The following is a 27,459-nucleotide window of genomic DNA, read 5'->3' as shown; positions in this document are numbered from 1 at the left end:
GATTTTTAAGTGTGTGTGAATGACAACCGTCCATGAATAAGCACTTTGAAGAGATGGATGGATTACCCAAATTGTTACCAGCATTTCTCATGAATTTGATGGTATTATCCTCCTAATTACTATACTTACTAAGAAGACACCACCGACATGTTCAACACTTATTGTTCCCGCTCTGTGAGTCTGAGTCACCTGCACATTTGAATTTTGCATAGTCATGATTTATCCTAGAGTTTGGCCTGATAATGATTAACACCACAAATTCAGCCTGTAATAAAGGCTGGAATACAAATCTGTGGGGATTATCTACATCTGTAGGGTTATTTTAAAATCCAAACTGTGAGTGTTTAATGTTTTATCATAGATTTGATTTAAAGTTGAATTGGTTGTTAAAGACAATGCTCCTCAAGTCAATGAAAAGGTCTCCAACATATCTGTATTTTGAGTTTTAATACCTCTTTAAGACAGAATCTCAGGTTTTAAATGACTTCTCTTGAAAATTTCAGGTTGTTTCTTAATGCTTTGCTGTTGATTTTATACCAAACGGCACACATTGAACCTGGACCAGGTGCAGTTTTCCACTTCGATGACTTCATATTATTACCAAGTCATGCGAATGAACATCAGTTCTGCTCACTGTTGGCGACTCGGTCTTGTCAGGAGTTTCTCCTCCGGAGCTCAAGATTGTTTTCTCATCTGCTCTTCTCGACGACCCGTTCATTTTGTTTGCACGTGCTCTCTGGACCTCTGTAAACCATAAACCAAGAATGCCTTTGCAATGCCAAATATGTTTGGCCTTGGGAACAGCTGGGTGAACATCTGGGTCACGATGACCTGCTGGTTGCTGCAACGCAACAGACTTTTGGATAATACTTAACAGTGGTTAGGCAACTGATTAAAGGTGAAAACATTTTACTTACCAGGAATGTATTTTTTAATAAACTCAAATGATGACCTTTTTATTTTTATACAAAGCATTCAAAGCTGCTGCAGACTCTGATTAATCACATTAAGCAGGTCATCTGTGTGAATATCGGTTCTTTTATGCTGTGTGTGTCCCAGTCTTTTGCATCGTCGCCCTCTGGTGGATTTCCACGAGAAAAGCACTCACACCAAAACGCGCGGTTGCACTGTTTGTTTTATTCGGTCAAATACAAATTTGATGATGTCACATGATGTAGACAAAATACACATAAATATTGTCTTTTGTAAAGTTGAAATCTGCCAACTGCATAGATTTTATGGTATTTTATTGGAATAAAAATGCTCCTTTTGTAACATTTCTGTCTCTTTGTAACAAACATTTTAAAAAGTCAGTATTAAAAGAAGAAGAATATAAAAACAGCCCATTTTAGAAAAGGGAGGGGGCGGGGGGAGAAAAACAAACCTAAGAGGAAAGAAATCAGATTTTCTGGTTTTAATTAGGATCTCTTGGCAGAGTGATGGCGTCGCTCTGTGGGGCACAATAACACCTCATGCTGGACTCGTAAAGCTGCTCCAGCGTTTCCACTTGGATGCGATTGTTCTGCGCTGACGTAATCACACAAAGCGTTCCCTGTCGGGAGCATCCAGCCCCCCCACCATGTCCCTGAAGTCAGCACCAGCTGAACTCAACATGTGGACGGTAGCCAGAGAGAAATGTCTGCAAGGCCTGAGAACTCAATCTTTTCTACATTTGTGTAAAAAATAAAGAATAAAAAAAAGAAAGTGTGTTTGGGTTGAGGGCCATGAAAGGAGGAACTGGACAGAAGGACGGGTGATGGGGAGGATGACGGGCCGGTCAAGGTTTTGGGTCTGCGCTGCGGCGCCTGAGCTTCTCCGGGTTATTAGAGGCCATGTGTGAAAAGTCTCTGAAAATGTCCTGGTATGTTTCATCACCTGGAAGATGTAAACAAAAATAAAACAGCATGAGTCTAAAAGCTGGAAGCGTAACATTTCTTAAAAGGTGCAGAAACCCAAAGCTCTTGGTGTACAATCCCCTGCGAAAGTATTCACACCCCTGGATTTCTGTCACAACAAACCTTAAGGTATTTTATTAATGTGACAGAGAAACTGCAAGTAGTGCATAATTCTTAAATAGAGAGGAAACGAAGCTGGATTCTTTTTAAAGGCTTTTGCAAGTAAATATCTAAGATTTATTTGCATTAAAGCAACTTTACTCTGATACTCCAAAATATATGACAAGGTTCTAAAAATAGACAAAATTTGTGCAGTCAATCATCGGACATGACAACCAAAACAAAGCAGTCCATCTGAGCTAACAAGCTGGGCTAAATCAGAGCTGCAGCCAAGAGGCCCATGGTAACGCTTTGGCAGCTGCAGATGACCTGCTGGCAGGAGGACTATGAGCCATGCTCGCCACTAATGTGACCTTTATGGGAGGGTTGCAAAAAGTAAACAAGGCGATGCAGCAAAACCGTAGAAGAAAAGCTCCACAATGTTTCTGTCAGGACCACTCGTGTGTTGTAAAGGTCCAGTCAAAGCCCAAACATAAATCCAACTGGAAGTCCATGGCGAAACGTGAAACACGGTGTTCGCGGTTTGTCTCGGTCCAATCCGACTGAGCTGGAGTTTCTGTATTTCGCAAAGAATTGGACCAACAACGACGGGGAAGAACGCCAATACCAACTCAGGCAACATTCGTCTGCAAAAACCGTAGAAAACAATGTTTCCTTTTCCTTCCACTTCACAATTATGCACCACTTTTCTTTTTTCTAGTTTCAAAAAAATAATCGAAAAACATGCGTGCCTGTAACATGACAGCGTGTGGAAAAGAACGGGGTGTGAACATTTACTTTCTTGTTTAAATCCAGTTGTTTTTGCACAGAAAGCAACAAAAAAAAAGAGAAAGTTGCATAAACTCGGTCCAGGATGCATTTATTCCAAGAATCCCCCCCCGGAGCACATTCAACGAGCAGAAGCCCTGAAGCACAACGCATGCAACACAACAAACGGACACACAGGCACACGCACAGAGAACGGCATGCACATGCAATTTACCTCTCAGATTTCTGCAGGTGGCACACTGCGCAAGCAGTTGAGACCAGATGGACATCTCAGCGGGCAGAGGAGAGCACACAACAAAGACAGACAGTGAAAAAAGCAGAGCACTTAAAAAAAAACTGACCAGCAGACAAACATGTTTCACATTCCCCCTCCTTGGTGAGCAAACACACCCTCACCCCACTATTTCCCACTGGAGACGGGAGCAAAGGCAAGCGGACCGTGGAGACAAAATGCAACCAAACTGACCAGAGAGGAGTGGAACCCTGACTAACAGCAGCTAATAAATATACTGTATTAATACTACAGCGTAAACCAAGCCACTATTCACAGAATAGCAGGAAAAACAAAACCGCACCCTGAACTTAGCTTAGATACCTGGAAGAACAGCCATGCTCATATTTACAGGCGATAACGTCAGAACGTTGAAATAGATCCAAACGTATTGGAAAAGGTTTGTTATTCGTTATTCCGCGTCCTAAATGTTGAAAACGCATTTAGCACTTCAGTTGTAGGCTTTGCTTCAAAGTGTCGATGTGCATTTAGTGTGAATGTAAACAGCGCACACTCATGTAAAAAAAAAAAAAAACCCACCAGGTTTACGTGATGTGAAGTAATTATGAGTCATTTTAAAACTTTTCCTCTTTTGACATCGTATCCTGTACAAATAGCAAACCAGTCTGTTGGGTGGGAAAACGTAAAGAATAAAAAACCTGGTTTGATTCAGTTATTTGGCGCTGTTGTCCCAAATTATGACGCTGCCACCACCGTGTTTAACCATGGAGAGTATGGTTTCATTTTAGACTAGATGGTTTTAAATGTTTTTAGCTCTAATAACAAATGTAGGTTTTTAGTATAGTTTTACTCTTTTGTCATGGAATGATTGCAATTAATTTCCACAACAAAAGGTGTTTTTTAGATTGTCTTTAAGTTTGAATGCGTTTTTTTTTTTCATTATATCCACAAATATCAATGTGTGTCCTTTTTTTCCGCCCTCAACGTTTGATGTTTTTCTTTACTTTAAAACCTACAAATAGAAATAAAGCAGCAGATCTATAGAAACGACGACAAAGTTCTTATCGGTTCCCAAAAAGTCACGCAACATTTGTGGCTCTAAATTAATTTTGAGTCGCATGTTGAAAATGGCTATTTGGATAGTAAAGGCCGATTTAGACATCACATCCCTCCTCCTTTTTCCTCACATATGGATAAATTAGGAGTTTGTTTGTACTCTGAGCCAGAAAATAAATGTTCAATATGTTTTTACTGCAAGGTATGAGTGCAGTTAAAGGACGGAGTGGGCAGATGTCCAGACAAAATGGCCGCTTCATTTAGTTAGAAATGCTGCACCTGATGACTAGTGTGACACCAAATAAACAGACTGCTGGCCTTCAACTACTGTTTCCATCTTGCATCGACTTGGTGATTATTTTTTTTATTGTAACGTACAAAATATCCATCAAATCAAAGGTGGGAAGGTTTTTAGAATGATTCATTTCTGTTTCATATCACCAAAATCTGGTATTTTAATAGAGTGAACACTTTTAATATTCACAATGTGATTCATATCTTCTTTATAGCTAGGATCCCTACATTTCCTTTCATCTCTACCGTTTTGTTTGAGCTGAATATAAATATTTTTTTGTCACATTTTTCATGTTTTAAGGTCTGATTTCAGCTCTGCTAACCGTTCCACCCCTCCTAAAGCCCAGTCGCTTATTTGATTCATTTTGGCCTGGATCCTCTTCCTGGCGTGACCCCGGCCACCTCTAGCCCCGCCCACCACCGCCGCCCCGCATTCCTGCCCCGCCGGAGGCGGACCTGATTGGCCGAAGGCTCCGTCCATCTCCCGCATCTCTTTGTTCATTTTGGCGATCCTCAACCTGAAAGGTAAAGAGGGCGCGGTCAGAACGGCGGAGTCCGTCTGTGCCCGGACTGCAGAGTTTCTCTTCACGATGGGCGCTTACAGAGTAACGATGTCTGCGTTTGCGTTGTCCACGGCGATGGTGATGGGGTCCTTTTCGTTCTTGTCTCGTGCCTTGTAGTCCGCTCCTCGTTTCAAGAACAGGCAAACCAACCTGGACAAAACGAGGACAGCAGATCACAGATGAATATTTGCATTTGCACCCGGCGCCGCAGCTGTGGTGTTTGTTGCCTTTGTGGCTCGGACAGATTTACGGTTTTAATCTGGCAGACATCAAAACAGGATTTAAACATATTTTAGTTCCTCATATTGTTTGTGAATTTTTGTGCGACAGTCCTGCATCCTCTTCCCGCTAAGTAACCTGAGCTACATGAAAAGACGGGCAGGCGATTTGTGACACAACTTCAAATTTGTGTAATTGGGTTGTTATTCCAGGTTTGTCTTAATGTTCTTCAACATATAAAATGATGCATTTGGCACATCAAGTGCCAAATGCTATGTTAAAACAACTGTATTCCACTGTCGTGATCAAAACTAGAAACAATTACTGTCAAGTAAACATTTTTTTTTTTCCATGCTGAACTTTATTAAGTTGATCAGAGTTTCTAGGAACCTTCAGTACTCAACGACTTCCTGTTTCCCCTGGGGAAACGTAAGATGTGACACAAACAGAGGCGCATTTCCACTTTTCTAAAGGGGAAAGACAGCCATACATACCGTCCAGATAAGTCTCACGCAAAAAAAAAAACGATGGCTGCAAAAATCTACGAAAAGAAAACTGCTGCTCCAACTAAACTCCCTCGTATAAATACAGTCAGAACAATAATTAAAGCAAAGCTGGGCAAGATCCCAAATTTATCTTTCTGTGATGAACAGTGAGGAGGAAAGAAAGAGGTGTAAAAAATATTCTCCATCACTGAAGCAAAGATTGACTCCAAAACAAACATCAGTTCGTTTTCTGTCCTGTAAATATGGAGCTGAGCTAAACCGGGACCTTCTTCAATGGAACGAAGCGCGTTGGTCAGATGAGTCTAAAGCTGAACCTTTTAGCACTGAACACTTCAGATGGGTTTGATTTGAAACAAAATGAGGAATATCATCTGCTGACTAAGCGTCCCACTGACAAAAGCTGGTTTGTGCCTTTGCGGCAGATGTGCCAACAGTTGAGACGTTGGTGACACATTTTCCCAACAGGCCAAATGTCATAACATTTTCTACAGTTATTATTATGCAAAAAGATGCTTGTTCCATACTTTTGACAAAAGTGTAAGTAAGTGCGAGTGGTGACGTACGTACAGAAATATGCGTTTTGTAAAAGAAGTGTCAGTTCACTGAAACAAATCGTTTCATTGTTGTTGTTTTTTTGTTTTTTTTGAGCTGCTGGAGGAAAATGGAGGAAGTTGCACTTTATTTGTGTTTCCGCAACAGGAACTACGACACACTCAGCAGCTTATAGAACCGCTTTAAAAAGATGGATTTTCAGAACAAACGCGCGCAAAACACGAAAACAGAAACGATGCAAACACCGGTGAAAGTCAGTAAGCAAAACTTCACTAAAACGCCGGGTCAGTTTTTACGCAACCGAGGAATCGGACATCAGAAGTGTCCTCGGTTGCAGTGTCCAAAAAAATTATAATTTCAGACTCATCTGTCCAATAAACGATATTGCAGATGTTTCCTGTTCTTCTTCAGGTTTCTGTCTTGCACTTGTTCAGACAGAGATGGAACAAGTTCGTCTTGTTCAGTCTCTGTCTGATGGTAAAGTCATCCACCATGCACTGCATCAAGACCCCAACAAAGGTCAAATTAAGACATTTTAGAGTTTTCTGACAGAATCTTGCGGTTCTGGTGATTTTGCTTGGATTTCCAGACCTGGACGTGTCGGCATTTGTTTTTAATGCTTTTTTTGTTTTTGTTTTGATTTACTCCTTAAATGTTTCAGTATTGTTAAAACCTATATTAAATACCACCTGCCCAAATATGTATATCTGAAGAAGTAGCTGAAGATAAAAATAATAATAATAATGATAAGCATACTGGAGCTTTCTTTAACTCCTCCGTTAAACTTCACCTGAGGAGTTAAGATTAGTTCATGGCCAGATTAACTAATATGGCTACCAGTAAACTGGGTTTGAAAAACAGGCTCTTAAAAAAACTAGATAGAGTTTTCAACAAACTTCCTCTACCCATAAATCTTTCTGCATAGTTTAAAAAAAATGTTTCTTCCTCCCAGTTTGAAGCCGAAAATAATAAATAGAGCTCATAGCATTTAAATAAGCGGATCATGCAGTGAGATGGGCTGGATGTTTGTGTGTCGGTCATACCCTGTGTGGCCCAGGATGGTGGCGTGGTGCAGCGGCCCTCTCCCATTGCTGTCCGCCTGGTTGACGTTGGCGCCGTTCTGCAGCAGGAACTCACAGGCTGCCAGAGCGTTCTGGTCCAAACACAGGCAAAAAGTTTAAAGTTTAGAGAATGACTCAAAAAGTACCGAAATCCGACAGGTGGCATCTAAGAGTCGTAATGGTCTGCAGAATCGGTACTTGTGCACAATTCTTTCTTTATGTTTTTCTTCCAGTGAGCCAAATTTTAGTTTGTTTTTTTTTCCGCAGGTTTTCTGGCTCATTTTAAAACTCATTTTCAGTCGAGCACTTGAGCTTTTTCAGAGAAATGTTTTGCGTTCCTGCCACTCTTGTTGCAACAACATAATTTGTTATCATTTCCTGAGTGGAAACTGAAATATATCAAAGATAACAGAGTTTGTAGATGTGATTCACAGGAGCACAATTGCTAAAACCACATCTTTTTTTGTGAAGATGTGGGAAAACATAAAATAAGTCCATCTTTTGGCAGTACTGACATTATTTATTTTTCACCTGCCTTATACCATGTGCAAAATAAATATGGGTCATCATTTTCCACAGTTCCAGGTCGCAGCTGCTATTGTAGATGTGAGCAAGTTGAGGCGAGTTGCCACTTTTCTTTGAGCAAATCCCAGACTTATGCAGATAAACACACAAATGGTGAGTCTGATTAAGTTATAAAGTGGGGCTGTTTAGGTGTTGATATCCTTACAAGTCTTTTTAATGAGTTTATAACCATGTTTAACCTCAGGAAATCTCACTGGGAAGCTGTTTCTGCCCACAGCGGTGGAGTGTGTGTTTGCATGCGGTGACCTGTAGCTTTTTATCTGATTCACAACAAAAGAAAAGAGGTTTACACAGATATTGTGAGGTGAAAAAAAATTATGCAATGGTTTCTCATTATTCTTAGTGGGATGTTCTCTTTATTTCCCATTTTTAAAAAATTGGATTAAAGTCGTCGGCCAGTCGGTGAAAGAGGAAGTTACAAGTGTCTAATTCACCTGAACAGATTTATTAACGTGGTACATTAATGCCAATAATCATAGCAGTGATGACAACTATTTTAAAGTTTTTTTTTTCTCCACCAAGTAAGTGTACTCAAGTTAAATGTTGGATTTTTATAAACTAAGTTAGTGCAACAACAACAAAAAAAAGCTGACTTTTGTTTTGACCAGAGATGCTAAAGCTAATGCTAGTTTTAGCTCCACAGCAGTAATTTCCACAGAGTTTTGCTTCTCTTGGGTTCAGTTTGATTTCATGGATTTTCCAAGTTATTTAAACACATTTCATGCTTTTTTTAATTGTCATGTCAACTTTTACCAAAAATATTTAAAGGAGCCCTGAAAACTGGATATCAAGACCGGTGCAAAACGACTACACCAAAGTGTCACCAGGACCGAAGACCTTCGGGGCAGTAAAAGTGTCGTCCTCACCACAGACACAGCCTGGATCAGAGGAGTGCTCGAGTCCTCGCCCACGTTCACCCAGTTGACGTCGGCTCCGTGGGCCAGCGCGTCCGCCATGACGGGGAAGTTCTGCAACGCAGCCGAGCGGTACAGCAGCGCCCCGGGATGAAGGCCGCTGAGATCCTCTTCTTCGTCTTCCTCCCAATCTGAGGACGGCAGGAGGTCCATTTATGTTCATTCATTTTATTAACAACGGCGGTAGATTTCATTTAAATGTTAGAAAGGCTTCATAAACTAATTTCATTTGTTCGAGCCCACCTTTATGAGAGCTTGAGTTGTTCTTTAGGATGTCGTTGGGGCTTAGACCTGAGGAGAGACAGACGGATGCAGTGAAACAGGTTTATCCCGCATGCTGCCACAATGCACGCACGCACGCACGCGCACACACACGCACGCACGCACACACACACATATAAAACCCTGCAGGAAAATCCCTCAGGAAACACCACTGCTGCTGAAAGAGCAAGTGCAGGGATTGGTTTTGTTTTTATTTTGTTTAAAACTGATCAGATTACAGAGAGAAGGTGCAGCGTCTTGTCAAAGTGTTAACATCATCTGAACTTTTTCGCATTTTGCTACGTTACAACCACAAACGTCAGTGTGCATTACTGGGATTTTACTTGATAGATCCACAATATGTTTGAAGTAGAGACAAAATAAGGGTTGACTTTTTCTTCTGCTGGAAGGTGATTCTTAGTCTCAAGTCTTCTGCTGTTTCCAAAACTTATCAAACACACAGCAAGATTTGTCCCGATTTCCCCTTCCAACAACCTTGACGACGCCCCGATTACCTACACAACTCTATAGATAATCTGAGGAGATATTCCTGCAGTGTGCGGTGTGCCAGGAGCGATCGGGTCGAATCAGAAGGACGTCGGGACTGCTTCGATCTAAAATCTGGGTCACTGAAAAACATACTTGTATCACTTTTTCTCTCTTAAATATACTCCATAAACTATCGCCAGTGCTTCTCACCGTTTGCTCTGAACTAATGTTTGGTCTCGAGAGATTTTGGGCGACATCCCGTCTTAGACCTGAATGTTTGTGAGTGAAATCATGTTCTATATTTTCCCACTAGAGTGCATCTCTGCAGCCCGTCTCTACCCACCATTCTGCTGCTTTCTTGTCAGTTTAGGTGGACAGCCATGTTTTGAGCAGTACCGTTTTTATGTTCAGATGATTGATTTAAAAATTCTCTGTAGAGCAAATATCAAAATTTAAACGTCTCCACAAACTTCTCCCCGACACAATAAGTCAGTCTACTACATTAAGGCAACTAAAGTTTGTGATCAGAAAGCGACAAAAGGTTCCCAGGCTATGAATACTTAGGCAAGTATCGTGGCGCTTTTTACCGGTGAGCCGAGGCAGCGTGGCACGGGTCGGCTTGGGCTTGAGAGGCGGCCGCTGGGCGTTCCGGTCCTGGGTGGTGGCTCGGGTTCTCCTGGCGCTGGACCGCCTCACCAGGGTGGATCTGCCGGTCTCAGGCAGCTTCTGGATGAACTTCTTTTCAACGTACTTTGACCTAATCCATGACTCCTTGTCGCCTCTGAGTGAAGGAAGAAAGAGAAATATGTCTGCACTCCTTAAAAAAATCTACCAAATTCTGATAAAAGGTCTGTTTAAAACTCAAAGTGTCTCTTTGTTTATTAAACTTCACTTTACCACACCTTTCAGATACAGCATGGACGTCTCAGTCTGTGTGTTTAAAAAAAAAAAACCCTGAAGCATTAAAACTAGTTTCCGGACATAACCACCTCAGCTATCTGCATGAAATACCTGTCACTTCCTGTCTTCTGCAACGTGACACGGTTAAAGAAATGAGGAAGTCGAAAACAAGTAGTCGCTGTCAGCTGAGATCATATTTCTGAAATGCGGAGATCTATAAACAAAGCTGCTTCTCTGCAGGAAACCTTCTGAAGACTAGATGTTCTTAAAAATGCCACAAATATCACAGCTCAATAAACCCGCTTCAACAAAATTTGAAAATCAAGTTCAACAGCGTAGATGAATAATAGGCTTCAAAAATCACCCAAAATAATCAAGAACACAATCAAATTTTTAAAAAAGCACATTTTTGGACAATATAGCTGATACAAATCTATCAAAAATAAAAGATACATCAGTTTTATTGTGTTTTTTTTTTTTTTAGCTTAATCAAACTACTCAAAGGAGTAGGACTATTTAATAAGGCAAAACCACATTTATGCATAAATTACTGTGCAAAACTTTAAACTGAACTCTAAAACTCACTGAGTCTGTGGCTGCAGGCCTCCAGTGAATACCGCCTTGAGAATTGCCTTTCATCTAAAAATGCATTATTGTTGCTATAACAGATTATCTATTAAATCGTATTTTTGAAGTAAACAACATTGTAGTAAACAAAAAACCTACACATAAGAATTGCCGTTGCGTTTAACGCTAAGGGTTTTTTTCCCCCACACCTAATAGTCCAGTAGATTCAGTTCAGTCGGGGACCAAAACTGCAACACTTGTTACATTTTCAGCTAATGCGGTTCGTTTTCACACAGCACAAACGAACCAGACCCTTTGAAAAAACTCGCTGTTCCCCCCCATCGCCTGTGGTGGCGCTGCACCATGAACCACTGAAGGAAGCGACACAAAGAACCACCGAAGAAGACAAGAGCGCAACTTCCGTCTGTAGTAAATGTAAACAAAAATGGAGCAGAGTCCGATTTTAGCAGGGTAGGATTGGATAAAGGACTACGAGGCGTTTTTCCACTACACCCGTTCATTTGTTTAGGTTGATATTAAAAGACCTTTAGAGGGAGTATTATAAAAAAAGTCTCTGAGTGTAGAGTAAAGGTTTTTACACAATGTCGTTGTGTTTAATTTAATATAAAGTTAATGTGTCAGAAGTCATAGCAGATTCCTGGTTACTTAAGTTTTTACTGAAGGTTCTGGTTGCTGTCTCAGAAATCGACTTGTACTTTTTTTCAGACTGATTTCAGACGAACTTACATGATCTGATGCGTATTACGATGTGTAAAATAGGTGAAATTCCCTGGCAAAGTGGTAAAGTGCACATCTACACGCCGGACCCTCTGACTGACCTGGGACTGGACGGGTGGGGCTTCTTGATGGTGATCTCATCAATCCGAGCCTCGTAGATCCTGTTGATCACCGAGTTGCCCAACTCGCACATCAACTTAAAACAAAACAACAACAAAAACAACTTTGTTAAAAAGCCTGTTGCTTTTCCAGGGAGACTCTCCCCTGAATGACCATTATTCTCACGGGAACTTCTTGTCCACACAGAAATCGACACAATGTGGTTTGCTAAGCCGTTGCTGTTTAAAGGTTAAATTACCTTAATGAGCTCTGGCTCCCAGGTGTCGAGAGTGAGGGAGCGCACTTTGGAGAAATGGACTCCCAGGCTCCTATTGGGAAAGAAAACCACCATTACAGCACATGACTCAAGCTAGTCTAGTATCTGATGCACTGCAAAGACCAATATCGACATACTACGTTGCGGGGACCGACGGCTCATTAATCCGAAACTGTTTTTGGGTTGCGGTTTAAGTGAATTGAGTTTATTTTAGGTGTAGGGTTAAGAATGGTTTGGGCTAAAGGTCAGGGTTCGGCTGCAGAAATTAATGAAAAATGAAAATGCAAAGGCCCTATGAAGGTAGAAAAACACACTGTGTGTGTCGTATTTTATTTAGGACCATTTCTGGAATATTTACTAACCGTCTGAAGGGCCTTGCGAGTCCAAAGCCTGGTGCTAATACGTTGGACCCTCTTGTTAAGAGTTACAGGCTAACTTTAGAGGCACGGTGTGAATACCTTGGCAAATAGTAGTAATGGTTGTGGAAAATGTTTGAGTTGGGCATAAATGCTGTTATAAAAATGAATAGAGGTCAATGCAAAAATCCTACTTTGGTTGTGAGGATATTTTCTGCCCAGTTTTGGCAACAAGCTATAATAATTACATCAGATATTAGGATTAAGCACTTATTTGTGTTAGGCCTCTGGCAAAGGCGTTGCTACTATTACAACTAGCCACTCCCAAACATGAATATTACTTCCAGGTAGGAGAAGCTTGTGGGTCAAAATACCGTACTACATTACTGCGCGCCTAAATCATGCCAGGAGAATGAGTCATTCTGGGATTCACTGTGTGCCGAGGTTACGATGGCTCTGCTGGTAATGTGGTTTAATTACAGAGCATCATGTTTTGTTGTTAGAACAGGGAGAAATCTGCAAAGTGAAAAATAATTAGAACATTGCCATCTACTGTGACAACTAGGTGACCGATTTTAATGTTTTTCCACGCAGAGTTTTTTTCCCTCACAGAGTTTTCATGGCTACCTGTGTATCCCTGAGCAGACGATGCACAGGGTGATGCCCAGGTTGATGGAGGCCCAGTCGGGACCGGGCTCTCCGCAGTCGCAGCACTGCTTGTTTCCGGAGATCGCCTGAATCTCCTCCAGAGCCTTGCAGCCTTCGCTCTCCTGATCCCCGATTCCTCCGCCTCCTTTCTCCAAGCTGCTCATCGACACCGAGGTGCAGCGCGACCTCTTACGAAACACAGACGCGCAGGAATTTAGAAAAGGTCAGATCTGGAAGTTAAACACTAGCTGTGTAAAATTCGTGTGTTGGGTTTTTTTTTTTTGTCCTCACTGGGCTGTGCGCGTCCTCTCTGCGCTCCTGGAAGGCCGAGGCGATGCTGTTTTGGACGGCAGTAATCCACGCTTGCTGCTCCCTCTCTGAGTCTGCCTGCAACAAACAGCACCTGCACACACACAAACACGTAAACACACACACACACACACACACACTGTGATCATCTGAAAAACCAGCACTGCCCTCCTCTGCAACGCAGGATGTTTTAATCCACACACTCATCACTGATGAGAATCACAGTGGCCCAAACACACGTCCACAGGGACGGCGCCGCGCTACGTGGCCCACGCAGACTCACTTTGACGGAGACACCACTTCAAAGCAGAACCGCCTCTCGTTTTCGGAGCTGGGCTTGACGGTGCAGAGACGCAGGTCCTCCACCACAACTGTGGGCTGCTCCTGCACAAAGAACACACAGTGACGACCGGGCACCGCCAACGTATGGCTTGTTTGCGCCAAATGTGTGTTTTTAAAATAACTGTTCTTTAATAAATACCTTAAATTTCTTCTGATACACCAGCTGATTCTTCTGAATTGAAAACCAACGTCTGGGACGAAGACAGAGAATTTAGACATCAATGAGAACTTTATGCATTTGTTTTTTGTTTTTTTTTAAAAAAAACGGCTTCTCTGTGTGAATTATTTAATGAGTAAAGTTCTACCTGCTCCAGGTCTTGAAGGCGTTGCTGGCCCGCTTGTAAAGGTAACCCTCCATCGCTATCCCGTTAGCCGCATCGGCGTTAAAATCCAAAACGGACTCGTCGTAGGACATGTCCTTAAAAATATAAAGGGAGACGCGGATCCGTCTGACTCAAAGCGGATTTCTGTGGTTTGTATGGTGTTTCTAAGCGTGCCTTTTGTAAACTTTTACCTTTTTCTTGATAGCTGCATGCCTTTGCTCCATGTCCCTCTTCTCCCTGGCCGAGTTCAAGACAAACTGGGTGTGCTGTAAACAACAACAAATCAGAATTTATATACAGATTTTCACAAAAGTGATTGCGCCACTTAAAAGTTTTTACAACTAGTCACGTTACAACCATAAACTTCAAAGTATTTTAATGGAGCTCAGTGTGATGCAGCTTAACTGAGTCAACATTTTACGTTTTTAAAACATCAGCTTTGCACATCTAGAAACTCAAATCTTTGCTCTTCTTTTCAAAATAAATAAGACTAGAGTCAGACTTGAAGGAGAACATCTTTGAACGTTCATTTTAAAGTTAATTTATTTCTGAACTTTGACTGGACCGTTCTAACCGATGAACATGCTTCGATGTAATTCATTCCATTATGAAATATTTAGGGATTTTCTGCTGGAAGGTGAAACTTCCAGGTCTTTTTCTGCTTCTAACATGTTTATTCTTCTGTATTGAACTCTTTCCATCTCCTTCCCTCTGCATAATGCTGCTTCCACCATGTTTCACCATAAGGATGGTGCGTTTAAAGATAAGTACAGTTGCTTCTCCATTACACAAGTTGGTCAAAAAGTTCAATTTTCGTGTCAAGTGACCGGGACACGTTCTCTCGTGCGCTTATTGTATTTCCTAAATGGACGGCAGTGAGTTGAACATGAGGTGCCTTCCTTTGTTTTTGCAACTTTTCCATAAATGCCAGATTTGTGGAACAGATTGCCACACCTGAGCTGTGGATCAAAGCAGCTCCTCTAGAGTTACCATGACTCTCTTTAATGCTTCTCTTATTATTGCTCTCGTTTGCTGGTGAGTTTCCATTGGTGCCACACTGAGATGTTCAAAACTTAAGATATTGTTTTACAGTTTAGCTTTAAGCTCTCCCTGAGGAGATATTTGGTCTTCATGTTGATGTTTTCTTCACCAACGTTTTGAATTTACACCGAAATTAAATCACACATGGATTGAACTCGGTTACTTCTGAAAGTTTAGCTGGATTTTAATTTAAGATCATCAGAATAAAAATGCAACCTGGGAAATGTATAGAATTAAACGCACATAAATACCTTTGCAGTCTGAGAACTTTGTATTTTATGTCCTGTAGTCACAGAAAAAGCTACCTAAACTCATTTTACTGGAGAACATTGTGAAATTTACATTTAGTGGTGCAACTCTAGATCACAAACAGATGTGAGAGAACAAGCAAGACCAAACCAGTCACTAAGAAACCAGTTAAACTACAACTGCAGTCAGGAGTTGTTGAGATGAGTTGGCATGAATCTTTATTTCAGGAAAGGGACTCAGATCAGTGGGAAATAAAATCCTGCTCTTATGCGTTTTCACTTTTTCCACATTGTCCACCGATCTGCGGAGTTCGCCAGCTGCTGAGTTGCAATAAATCCCTCTTCCTTTCCCCCTCAGATGTGTTTGACTCTTGGACAAAAAGAGAAACGGGAGGTTAAGAGGTAGGATTTCCCTCCTTTAGGCTTCCCTGAAAACAGGAAGTGGAAAATGTTGAACTCCTCTGAATGCCAAAATGGTAAGAAAAAAAAAAAAGTAAGAAAAACGACACATAGCTCGTGTTACTCTTGAAAGTCCAGATTTCAGCGGTAAAAGTTGAAACATTTTGGCTCCTCTTGGCCAAAAGGACGGACTCAGCAAGTCGCTGCCAGAGTTGACAGTGCAGAAACGTTGCTTCCAGCTTCCGCCGACGGAAAGCCGGAGCAGGCGCTTGAGATAGTCACACAGACATGTGAAATATTTCCTGTTGTTGCTCACTTGTTCCTGTCATGATGAAAGTGGGATGTCATCCTGTGACTTTGCTCCCGCTCCGGTTGGATGTAGGTTTTTTACTCAGCAGCCAACAGTTTGGGACCCCCTCTGACCAGGGTTACCAGGTTGTTCCACCAACACAAGCAGAGCGCTGTTACGCTCAGCGGCTCGGATCCAGATTTTTATTTGTTTACCTTTGACGCAACCTCCATACCTCAGGCCTCTGACGCGGTTCTGCCGTGCAGCAGATAGAAACAACACCCAGACTTGGAGCGTCGTTTTGGGTTTGAGGTTTTGCACAGATTGCGTTTTTCGGCTGAGCCGCTCAGTGACGGCAGCGTGGCTCAGACCCAACATGCTCCAGGGTTTAACTGACACTGATTAATTCAATATGAAAGAGTAACGACAAGAAATTGAAGCACATTTCTTACGTGATTGCATTTTATCGCAAGTGAGAAAGTCTTCTCCAACAAGTTTTGCCAATTGCCAAGTCTGTACGGTCATAATGAGAAGCTTCTGGGTAATTTGAGAAGTTAAGTTCCTCATCAGCAGATTATGTTACTTTTTAGTGAATTTTTCAGAAAGATTTTTCTACTGCTACAACATCTCAGCAACATCCAAACTTTGGCTACAATATTCTTTGGATCAGGCACCAAGCAGCAGCACTGATGAGTCTCTACTTTTTCTTTTTTTTTTTTTGTTAATTTTGTTGGAAAATTAGAAATTGTAGCTAAGGATGAACCAGGCTTCCAAAGGTTCAATTAATTCAGATGTTTTCCATTACAAAGTTGTGACATTATCATCTTTCACTAACTAGATAGCAATCTTAGTCTACGCAATGTCATGACTTTGAGGAAAGTCGTGCAAATCTTCCCAAAATTCTCTTTAATTTTTATTCTGAAATATAGAAAAAATTATAATTCTAACTAGAAGATTACGACTGTTAATGTGATAAAACGATGGCTTAGTGTTATTTTAAACAGTTCGTGTAAATATCCGGTTTAATTTGCATGTGGTTAAAAGAAGTCTTCCCATTGTTGGAGCCTTTAATTGCGGTATTAGTCAAGTTTTTAGGCTTATATTACATAAAATAAAAGAACAGCCAACTTCTGGGCATGTTATGCTCCCTTTTACACAGGAGACACCGATATTAGCGGTTTAATTAAAAAATAATCCCATTGGAGACGAAGCTGGAGCAAGCAGATATTGTTTGCGTTTATCATTAACAGCCAACAACAACTTATTACAATAATTAAAGAAAACAAAATCTTACCTCTTCATTCAGTTTTTGGCAATATTGATCCAGTTCTGACAGAGACTGGTGGCCTTGTTGAAAGAACTGAGACTGGGACTCCAGGAGGGACAGCATCTAACGGGCACAAGACAGCTTTTAATTCAACAACAACAACAACAAAAAAGGAAAAAATGCAAACAAGAAGCTCTGAACTTACAGCCAACAGAATATCCGCCTTTTTTTTGGCTTCGAAGACGTTAATCTGAAACAAAGGAAGGGAGAGGTTAGAAACAATTCAACGACCAACTGAGAAAACACAGCTATCAATCAAAACAAAGCCATAATCAAGACTCGCTGCTGCTGCAGCTTATTTTACTCGGGCTAACTTTGGAATTTAAGCCTAAAAATATTTAATTACGATTTAAACCTGTCTATTATTTACTGCTGCGTTACACTTACCTCCAGTACATAGTCCAACGCCCCCGACCGGAAGGACTTGCGTGCGTTGAGCAGAGCGTTAGTCGCCTCCTCCACTTCGTGCAGCTTCCCTCGAGGAGCCTGGGCGTTCCTGGCCAGCGCGCCCTCCAGGGACTCGCTGCTGCGCTCAAACTCCTTACGGACGTCCTTGAACTTACGAACATCTCTGAGAGTCGGGGAGTAAAAACAGAAACTTAGTGAAACTGGGATTAGTTTTGTGCAATTAAATATTTCATTATATTGAAGCACAAACGGCGGCTAGTATGAGATTCTCACAACTTAAAAAAATAAATACCGATTTCTGAATAAAATATGAGAAAAAAAAATCAACAATTATTTATACTGCTGCTAAATTATCATAACAAGCCCAAAATTTACTGTATTCTATTGTTTAGGGTTTTTTTTATAGAACAGTCCAACACAAAGTAGTGCATGAATGTAGTTGAAAGGAAACGACCTTCTGCTGTTCGTGCAAAATGCTAAACAGATAATCCTGGAAGAAAACCTGTTAGAGGCTGCAAAAGACTTGAGACTGAGCTAAACCTTTCTGCAGAACAACAATAAAAACTAGAGGTGGGACTAAAATTATTAATCGAGGGCGTGTAATTAACTTATCGCAATAAATAACATTTAAATTGAAAACTGTATACTGACAAAAGAAGCAACATTTTCAACTAAAAGTCAATTTTTTGGAGCTAAATTGTTGGATAAATAGACATAGAAGCTCCACAACAAAAACTTTTGTTGTTTTTATCCTGTTTGTTTGTTTCAGCCATCAGATCGGTGCAAAGTGTTGCTATGTAGCAACTTTGACAAAACACTTCTGTGAATGTGAACTGTGTTCGCCAGCGTTAGCATTGGAGTCGTCTCTGTTTGCTGCAACATGCTTTGCATTGAGACTTGGATTGTTTCCATGACAGGCCGACTCTTTTCTGGACAACTCGCCCACAACAACCGTCTTTTCCAGCGTCCCATCAGATCGGTTTTTTTTTAAGCAAAAATTAACCCTCGGAGGGCCTGAAAACCCGGCTGCCGTTTGCCGATGCCGCTTACATGGCATTTCTACTGGTATATCAGAAATGGTCATTAATTAATCGCAAGTAAGAAAGTTGCAAATTTAAGTCCCAGCCATACCTAAAACATATTTATGTGCTGGAACATTCGCTGAGTTTTAACACTTCAACTGTGCAAATCTGGTAAGAAACCCTGAAAAATATATATATTTTTATTTGACGTGTAAAAACCTAAGAGAACCATATATAATTGTCTCTCAGCTTCATAATTACACTTCATTTTGTGTTGGCCATAACAACCAAATAAAATACATTAATGTTTGTGATTGTAAACAACGTGGGAAGGTTCAAAGGAGGTAAACCCATTTGCTTGGTGCTTTATTATAGATTTTACTTTCTGTCACAAAATCGTGACATCATCACCTCCAGTGATGATTAAGCTGAAATTACACACACAAAAAAAACAACCTGCTATTTTCCTATGTTGCGTTACACAACTCAAGCTAAATAAGAACAGGCTTTTGTGAACTCATGACACTATTTTTACTGACCCCCAAAAGGAGGCCAGTGAGTTCACAAGGTCAAACCACATCGTGGAATATTAACCGCTGTAAATCTCTGCATCATGCTACGCTAGTCTCTTCTAAACACCCTCCACTAATGGAGGCAGGCAGGAAAGACGCGGTCTGGAGAAGGAGACCCATAAAACCGTGTTGATGGTTGGCAGAAAAGCGAGGGAGTGGCTCCGTGTTCGCATGTTGACTAATTGCACAGATTGCACTGCTGCTGTTGGGAAAGAGGCGCTAATCCAAGCGAACACCCAGGGAGGCGGCGCGAAGGCAGCTCACTCACTCCTTCACGAAGGTCTGCAGCTTCGTCCTGACCGACTTCTGAATCGTCTCAATCACTTCCTAAAATCGGAAACGGAGAAGAAAAAAAACAAAAAACAAATTCAAAGAGTCAGACGCAATGTGTTCGACAGCGAGCTGCAGGCTTTCTTGACCACATACTACTGCAGCTGATAACCACCATGACAGGAATGAAGAAGTTGCGGAGGTGAGAAACAGACAGACTGGCTCGCTAACTCACCCCCTGTGCGTCAAAGATGACAGACAGCTTTTTGGAAAATTTGTCCAAGCATTCCTGGAAGGAAAACGTCTCAAGTTATTACTATTATTCTATTTTCAATCAGATCTTAAATGCTTTAAGATATTTTTTTCCCTCTGTCTAAATGACAAACTGTGAATCCGTGCAGAAACATTCGACCATCAAACACTTCCTTTAGGTAAATTAGCTCTCAACAGCATTGAGCTCTGAGCAACTCGGAGGATTGTGTCAGCGCGGCTTTTGTCACCTCCATCATGCTGTCCGTGGTCCACTGGTGTCCGAGCTCCCGCAGGCCGCTGACGAAGCTCTTGCTGGTCTGACAGTAGACTCGGCCGGCCTCCAGCATGGCTTGGCATTGCTTCACGAGCTGGAAGACACGAGCGAAAGCGGCTGACGTCATCACCGCGCGAATAAATAAACAGAACACCTATTTCAGGATTTCGCAGAGCACGTGCGACTCGAGCTGCTGCCGACTGTTTTGTTCACAGATTCAGGAGCTCGTTATCTTTTCGCGAGATGCCTGGGGAAAAAATTAAAATAAAAAAAAAAAGCCAGATGATAATTTTCTCCAGCTGACGGAGCTACCCCTCCCCCACCTGCTTCCACTTGTTGCCCATCAGCTGACTGAAAGAAGGTGGCTGCTCTCTTTTTATGCTTGCAGCAAAGATAAATTCAGCTCCTTCCTTCACTGTTTTACGGTGACAGTTGGTGAGAACGTCTGCCAACCATGGCTTCTCCTAAACCACAAACAAGCTTGTTGTAACTGTGTTAACCTGCGAACTAAAAAATAAACACTGATGAAACCATTACTACGATTACAAATAATTATTCTAGATTTTTGCTAGAAATTAATCAATCAAATCCAAAATGACAATAAATGAATGTTCTGGTTACTGTAGATATGGCTGTAATAATTAATATCTTGTTATGTTTTAGCAGCAGCAGGAACAATTATTACTATTTTTTTCTTTGAATGAAAGCAGATAATATTCTGCTTTAATATAACAATACAGAGCTTTATTCTCTCTGTGTCACACAGTGAGAATCTTCCATGTCTAATCAGAGTTTATTATTCAGCCTCCACACGACCACATGTTGGAAAAACCTGACTCTTGAGCTGCCACATGTTTACTGCTGCGTGATTAAGCTGGTTGTGCAAAATGTTGCTGTTGTGTTTTTCCACTTCTGCTGCTGAGAGCAGAGCTGCACCTCCAGCTACTGCAGTGCCTCCAAAGATTTGTTAACAGGCGATGTGACTTCTAGTGATTGGTTAATTTCCTGGTAAACATGTTAGAAAAGCTCCAAATGTTCACGCTGGGTCGGTATTCCTAAACTCCCACATCGGGACGTATTCGTACCATAAAGTTCACAAATAAAAAGTTTAGCTCTTGCAATATACAGAAAACATTCCGTCTTGAGTAAAATGCCTTTAGCAAACGTTCGCACAACGACACAAGTCATGGACCAAAGTCCCCGTACTTTGTGCTGCCCACTTGGACCAAACATCCAGCATGGCTTCCACAGAAAACACTAGAACATTTTCTGAAAGGAAGACAGTTTTTTTTTTTCATAGCAATCGTTTTAATTTTCTGCATCCAAAAGGTTTAGTTTAAAGATACATGTTTTTTTTGGTTTTTTTTGTGAAAGTGAGAGGATGCGTTGATGCGAGTTCAACACGTTTGAGTTGCACCAGTCACTTCTGCTCCGACGTTTGTTTACCTCACGAACATATTTTGCCTTCCGGTCTCCGCTTGTGATTCACACATTTCACTTCAGTAGATGACCAGGAAGTAAAACAATTTGCATAATTTAATAGATTAAAAGCCTCCTGCTAGTGACATAGTTATTTATGCACCTCTAGCCTGGTTAGCAAGTGACTGAATAAATATACTAATTAATGAACTGTACTGGCTCCCTAATTGAATGTTGCTTTCAAAACTTGATAAATGTAGCTCCTCGTGTAGTACTCTGCTACAGATATAACATGTCATAAATTATAGAGGTTTTTCTGGAGGAGGAGCATTTCCCCAAACTTAAATGAAAACATTTTATCAACTGGAGCAGCTCTCTGCAGACCAAACATAAAAATAACCACTTTGACGGGGATCTTGTTTGACTCATTTTCTGCATTGGCCAGTAAAGGCCTTACTGGTGCATCTCTATTTCACCAGTGTAATGTTTGTAAAACTGGTTGTTTTGGAAGCAAATCTTTAAAAACAGGACATGGTTTCTTTTTAGCGAATGAGAAAAAAAAGAACCCTTTGTCTGAGAATGACTTTTAATCTCTGTGCACATCAGGAATGCTAAAAGACAGTATTGTGTGAATCAGGAGACTCAAAAGAAAAACACAAATCTGATCTCATGAAAAACAATCTCATGCAACCCGGGAAATTTCTGTTTCTGTTTCCTTTCTGCGACGATAAGGTCAGAGTTCAGCTGCAGAAACCGAGGAGGATGTTGCACCACCCGGAGACAAAAGTCTCTTCATCTCCTTTCATCCAGTTTTATTGATTTTTGCCGATCGATACGTCAGCCCTGGTCCTGATCCACTTGAAAAGGTTGCGGCGGGAAGGTTTTGTTGTCGCGTTTCAGATGAGCCCATGCGACACGTGACGTTCGATTTTGTGCTTATTAGGTATGATTTGGGAACAGAAACGCGCCGTGTGGACGACTGGTTGAATACATCTGAAACCGTGACCCATTTGTGCAGCAGGGAAAACGGGCCGAAGCAGAACAAAGTGTTTGTTCTCTAATCGGGACTGTAATATGATGGGGAAGCAGCACCTGCAGATACTTCCTGCTCGATTCAGGTAAACTTTCCCCAAACCACCGACTCACTCATGCTTCTCACTCCTGATTTAAAGGGAACTTGTGATGACCGAGTGTATGTGTGTGTGAGCGCGTGTGTGTGGGATGTGAGTCTTACCTTGTCCAGGCGAGTTTCCAGCTCGCTCACGTCATTCTGGACGACTTCGATTTCAGCTCTGAAAAGGGCAAAAACTGAGCTTTAGTTATTTTTCAATATTAAACCACCCATAGATGTTTAAATATCTTGAATAAAACAATTAAATAATGAGTAAAGAGCCATAAAAAACTTAGTAAGTCATTGATTAAGTTTTATGTAGATATAATAAATTTTTTTGTATTGTTTTATAGGTCTAATTAGAATATGACTCCATTTTAGTACATTTAATTCAACACTTTCATTTGTCTGTGGTTGGTGGTTTATGTTTCTCTTGTTTTAATTTGCTCGAATATTACAAAATGTAATGTGCAGCACTTTGTTTATTTTTCCTGATGGTGGTTGTCTAAATTAAAAACTTTTGCAGATGCTTAAAAAAGAAATAAAAACGTGTTTATTTTTAGTCCCGTTAATGTAGCTAGAAAATCGGTTCTGAATCATCAACTGGAAAAATGTACAACAAAAAACTGTTGTGAATAGTTACATTAACGAGGTATCTCTCTGAAATTGGACATAAAAACCGCTTTAGTCTGAAACACAATTTCTTAATCATTCCTGTGATTAATAAACAAACAAACAAACAAAAAAAACTAAAATACCGCAGATTTTTAACAGTGGGAGTTACAAAGACTTTGAAAAATTTCCGGGGCGGCGTCCAGTTGGGGTGACATGAGGACTCATTGAAAACAACCACTGAGACGTTTTGATGACACCCAAATGAATTAATATCCGTCTATAGTTCTGTAAATTGGTTTTCACATTTAATAAAACGGCTTTTAACAAATCTACAAACAAATCGGGTGAAGAGGTTTACTCTTGAATCAGGAGAGAAAATGATGAGATCAGCATCAATCCAACTACTGGCCTTCTCACAATGCCAGTAAAACATCTAAATGTGTAACCATTTCTGAATATTGTAATTATGACACTTTTATTTCCTTTCCATTACAATTTTGACACAATGATCTCAAGGAGAAATCTCATAAAATACTTTAAAAAACACACACTAGCAGTTTAGCTTAATGCCTTGAAAAACAGCGTTTGTTGTGAGGCGCCACCATTTTTGTTTCATTTGCAGTCCTGCGTTTTGTGTCAGTGTAGCTTCACTGGGATACAACGGCGTTCCAGAAACAAGAACTTGAAACCGTTTCAGGCTTTACAATCTGATTTCAGAGCAACTTATGACGTCTTTAGTATTTTTTTTATTTTTTTTAGAAACTTTGCTGTTTTTTTTTGTTGTTGTACATGTCACTGGCAGTTTATGCTTGTTTAAATACTAAATAAATAATCCAGAAGGGGAAAATATGTGTTTGAATTATCCTTCAAAGCACAAGTTTGAGGCCTTTTCAACCTCTGTGCCTCAGGTATGCAGGCAGGGCACGGAGCGCGGCTGGTTTTCAGGGGTTTTTGGAGCATTACTCAGTGTCTGTTTCTGGCTGTCTTCTCATTTCATAGCAGCAGCTCAAAGCATGTGGTTTCCGCTGCCTTCCACCAACAGTACAGCAAGCAGCAGAAGAAGAAAAAAACAGAGAAAGAGAGAGATGAGTCTGAGTGGGGAGGGAAGAGAGGCGCTCTGGGACAGAAGCTGTTTGTGTTTATCAGTGCAAGGAGTCTGAGGTCACGGCCTTTTTTTAAAAAAAAAACACACAACGGGTCAATGAAGGCGAGGAGGAGAGAAAGTGAGCTAAAACGAGGCCGCAGAGGAAGAGGACTGATGTATTCCTTCAGCAGAGGAACATCCCTCATCACCTCTGCCCCTCTGAGAGGCACGCAGCAGCAAGCAGAGCAAGCCGAGACGGCGCTGAGGCTGAGTTTCCGCCGCGGTTCTCCGCACAGAGAACTCACTTCCTGCCTCCTGTTGATCAACGCGGCACATCTCGCCTCACTTCCTGCTGCCCTCCCACCCCGCCTGTTACCTGGCAACAACACATCTGAGCGGCTGACCAGAAGCTGTCACGCTTTTTTTTTTTTTTTTAAAGTTTCTCCTCAGCTTTCCCGTCCAGGCTCGGTCCATCAGAGTGATACATTTCAGCAACACTGCCACTTTTCTTTCTTTCTTTTCTCTTCGCCTGACACGATGAGACGTCTCCACAGAAGGGTTGCTGTGGCTCAAACTTTCCACCACATGAAAACTACGTGGGTAACGGAGAAATAAAAGAAAGGAAGACTGATGGAGGGTGTAAATGAGCTGGGGCCGAGGTCAGCGGTGACTCAGGCAGGGTGCCAGAAACCGGGGGGGATGGGGGTTGGCACACCCAGCCCGTCTTGAGCCTTTTGCAGAAACCAGCTCAGTGACACTTCCTTGTAGGTTACACCAGATGCCGATGGTGAAAGAAGTAATTGCTGGCATGCTGTAGATGTGCAGTGACAGCTCCTTTTGTCGTGGACTTAAAGCATGATTAATACAGCCATGAAAATGAGTCAGTGAATACCGCGTGGTTAACAAACGGAGGGGAAATATTTGTAGTTAATATACGTTAAAGGAGATCCGATGCTATTTTTAAGGATTCCAGTGGTATGATAAAAATGTGTCCATGCATGTGGGCCCCAGATGGGTTTCTCTCAGCAAGCTGGATGGGTGTTCGTGTTTCCGGTCTCATCTTTTATGGCATCCACCTGTGTAAGCTTGTTGCATCCTCATTGCTTATCGGGTTCCTTATTGCAACCCAACGACGATGCAACCCTTATTGGGATAACCAGTTTTGCATCCTACTGGTTCTTGTCAACATAGGAACCAATTTTTGGTCAGTTTTCCCGCATTCAATCTACGCAAATGGCCAAAGCATAAGCGACCCTAGCTGCTTCCTAGAGCCTCCAGGCCAGCAGGGGGCACATGACTTCTGACGCAGAATATAAAACACAAAGCCTTACATCCCTCGACAAAGCTAAAGTTTCCAGAGTACTTTGTTTAAGCACATTAATGGAAAGTTGAGTGGAAGGAAAAAATGAGAGGCCTTGAAGCAAAGTTCAACGAAGCTTTTGTGGGAGATTAATAAGGTTTGACTGCAGCTTGAGTCCATGTTCAGGAAACCGCGCACACAGACGTATCCAGGGCGTGCGCTGCAATCGTGACATCTCACTCCTAAACCAGAGACGACATAACTGTCCCAGAGACAACACCACTCAAGGTCCAGTGTGAAACTTTAACAGTTAGCAATAATTTGGGGAGCCAAACCAAATGGCGGTGGTGGTCCACCATGTTTTACTGAGTCTGAAGTCAGGCCATCAAGCACACACCAACAAAGGTTACCGAGTTTTACCCTTATTCTTATAACCAAAGTGTCGCAGAACTGGACAGTTCGCCCTGCAGCAGCGAATCTAGGACGACTTCCTTAGCACCTTTCATAGCCACGGGCTGATTTCCTCCATGCCATGCTGCACTGATGCAGTAATTCATGCAAATGGAACCCCAACCAAGAAAATTCTCGGAAAATACTGCACAGTATTCAGAAATCAACATTTCTGTATTGAAAAAAAAAAAACTTTTTCTTTTCATTGGTTTCATGTAAAATTAAACTTTTTTTAAATCCAAAATTTTGGGTTTACATTAGCTGTAAGTCATAGTCATCCAAAATGAGTGAAAAGTTTCACGTTTTCCGTACAATTACTGAAATAAATCAACCGTTTCGATTACGTTGAGAGGCACCTGTACAGCCCCCTCCTGGGCCCGTTTGTACACGTTGACTGGGCACCAATGAAATCTAAATATGGGCCCTTATTATTTGAGTTTTTGCAAACGGTTGCGCTTGTAAAGTTGAGAATGTGCTTTTGTTTTTCCATAAAGGCTGTAGATTTCATCCATCTTACCTGAAGCGAGGGGAGTCTTTCAAACACTCCTCAAAGTCCAACTTTACTGTCATTCTTGCGTTTGTTCTGCGCAAAACCTGCCCTGTAGTTTGAATCTTCTCTGGAGTTGGAGGTGAGCAGAAACTCAAATCTGTCCGGATTCAGCGCTCCACGGTGGCAGCCTGGCTCATGGTTGGACAGGGGAAAAAAAGTCAAAAAGGAAGAAAAGTGTATTCCTTCACCCCCCTCCTAAAAAAAAAAGAAAGAAAGACGTCCTGTTCGTCTTTTCCGGCTCACATCCGTGTCTGAAGTCGACTTGTCACCACTTTTGAATGAAGTCAGAGGATGTTTGAAGCGTTTTAATCATCTTATTCTCAGATCAAGCGGCGGTCCGTCCGTCAAATCCTCCAGCTTCCGCGAGAATGATGCTGCAAAAAAAAAAAAAAAAAAAAATCCCAAACAAAACAAAAGAAAAAAAATCCCCGCGGTAAATGCCCAGGAAAGAGATTGTGCGGATTAATATTTCCAGATAAAAGGAGTCGAGTCAGACCAGCAGCCGGTATGCGTCTGATGAGGACTGCGTAGAGGAGAACTGTTTAACGCAAACACAAAGAAGGTCCAACCCCCCGTCGCCTCCATCTCCATTTCCGTGTTTCTTACTCAGAGCAAATTATGGTTTTGAATGGGTACAAAATGACAGGTTAGGCTGCAAAGAGCCGCATGTTCTCTATAGCAACTCCACCACTTTACATCTTACAAATCCACTAAATTTGACTCATAAATAAGTTTATAGCATAAGGAGGATACT

At 41.5% G+C, this 27,459-nt stretch overlaps 1 protein-coding gene across 1 annotated transcript; it reads right to left on the bottom strand.

Annotated features, from left to right (window-relative positions):
• Positions 1-1,117: 1,117 nt before the first annotated feature.
• acap1 (ArfGAP with coiled-coil, ankyrin repeat and PH domains 1) lies at positions 1,118-27,459 on the bottom strand. Its single transcript, XM_008435434.2, has 23 exons — positions 26,673-27,459; positions 22,830-22,887; positions 20,151-20,270; positions 19,886-19,939; positions 19,649-19,707; positions 17,766-17,949; positions 17,524-17,568; positions 17,346-17,441; positions 14,266-14,340; positions 14,057-14,169; positions 13,891-13,942; positions 13,693-13,793; positions 13,392-13,503; positions 13,080-13,288; positions 12,079-12,148; positions 11,822-11,916; positions 10,103-10,296; positions 9,009-9,056; positions 8,718-8,896; positions 7,249-7,358; positions 4,968-5,078; positions 4,822-4,883; positions 1,118-1,875 (listed from the first exon to the last, which is right to left on the bottom strand). The coding sequence occupies exons 1-23, from the start codon at positions 26,723-26,725 to the stop codon at positions 1,778-1,780; spliced, it is 2,298 nt and encodes a 765-aa protein (XP_008433656.1). The 5' UTR covers positions 26,726-27,459; the 3' UTR covers positions 1,118-1,777.

This window comes from Poecilia reticulata, linkage group LG18, assembly GCF_000633615.1.
Source record: "Poecilia reticulata strain Guanapo linkage group LG18, Guppy_female_1.0+MT, whole genome shotgun sequence".
NCBI classification, from domain to species: domain Eukaryota; kingdom Metazoa; phylum Chordata; class Actinopteri; order Cyprinodontiformes; family Poeciliidae; genus Poecilia; species Poecilia reticulata.
The sequence above is the reverse complement of the archived record's forward strand: the minus strand, read 5'-3'. Positions and strand labels throughout refer to the sequence as shown.

Bases quoted from the DNA above. Each gene is read 5' to 3' on its own strand.
- acap1 (XM_008435434.2), bottom strand. From the start codon at position 26,725: ATGACAGTAAAGTTGGACTTTGAGGAGTGTTTGAAAGACTCCCCTCGC. The intron at 14,341-17,345 runs GTAAGATTTTGT...TGTTGTTTACAG, and splicing joins GCCAAAAACTGAATGAAGAG to CACACCCAGTTTGTCTTGAA. The intron at 5,079-7,248 runs GTATGACCGACA...CGTTTTGTCCAG, and splicing joins ACCATCCTGGGCCACACAGG to GTTGGTTTGCCTGTTCTTGA.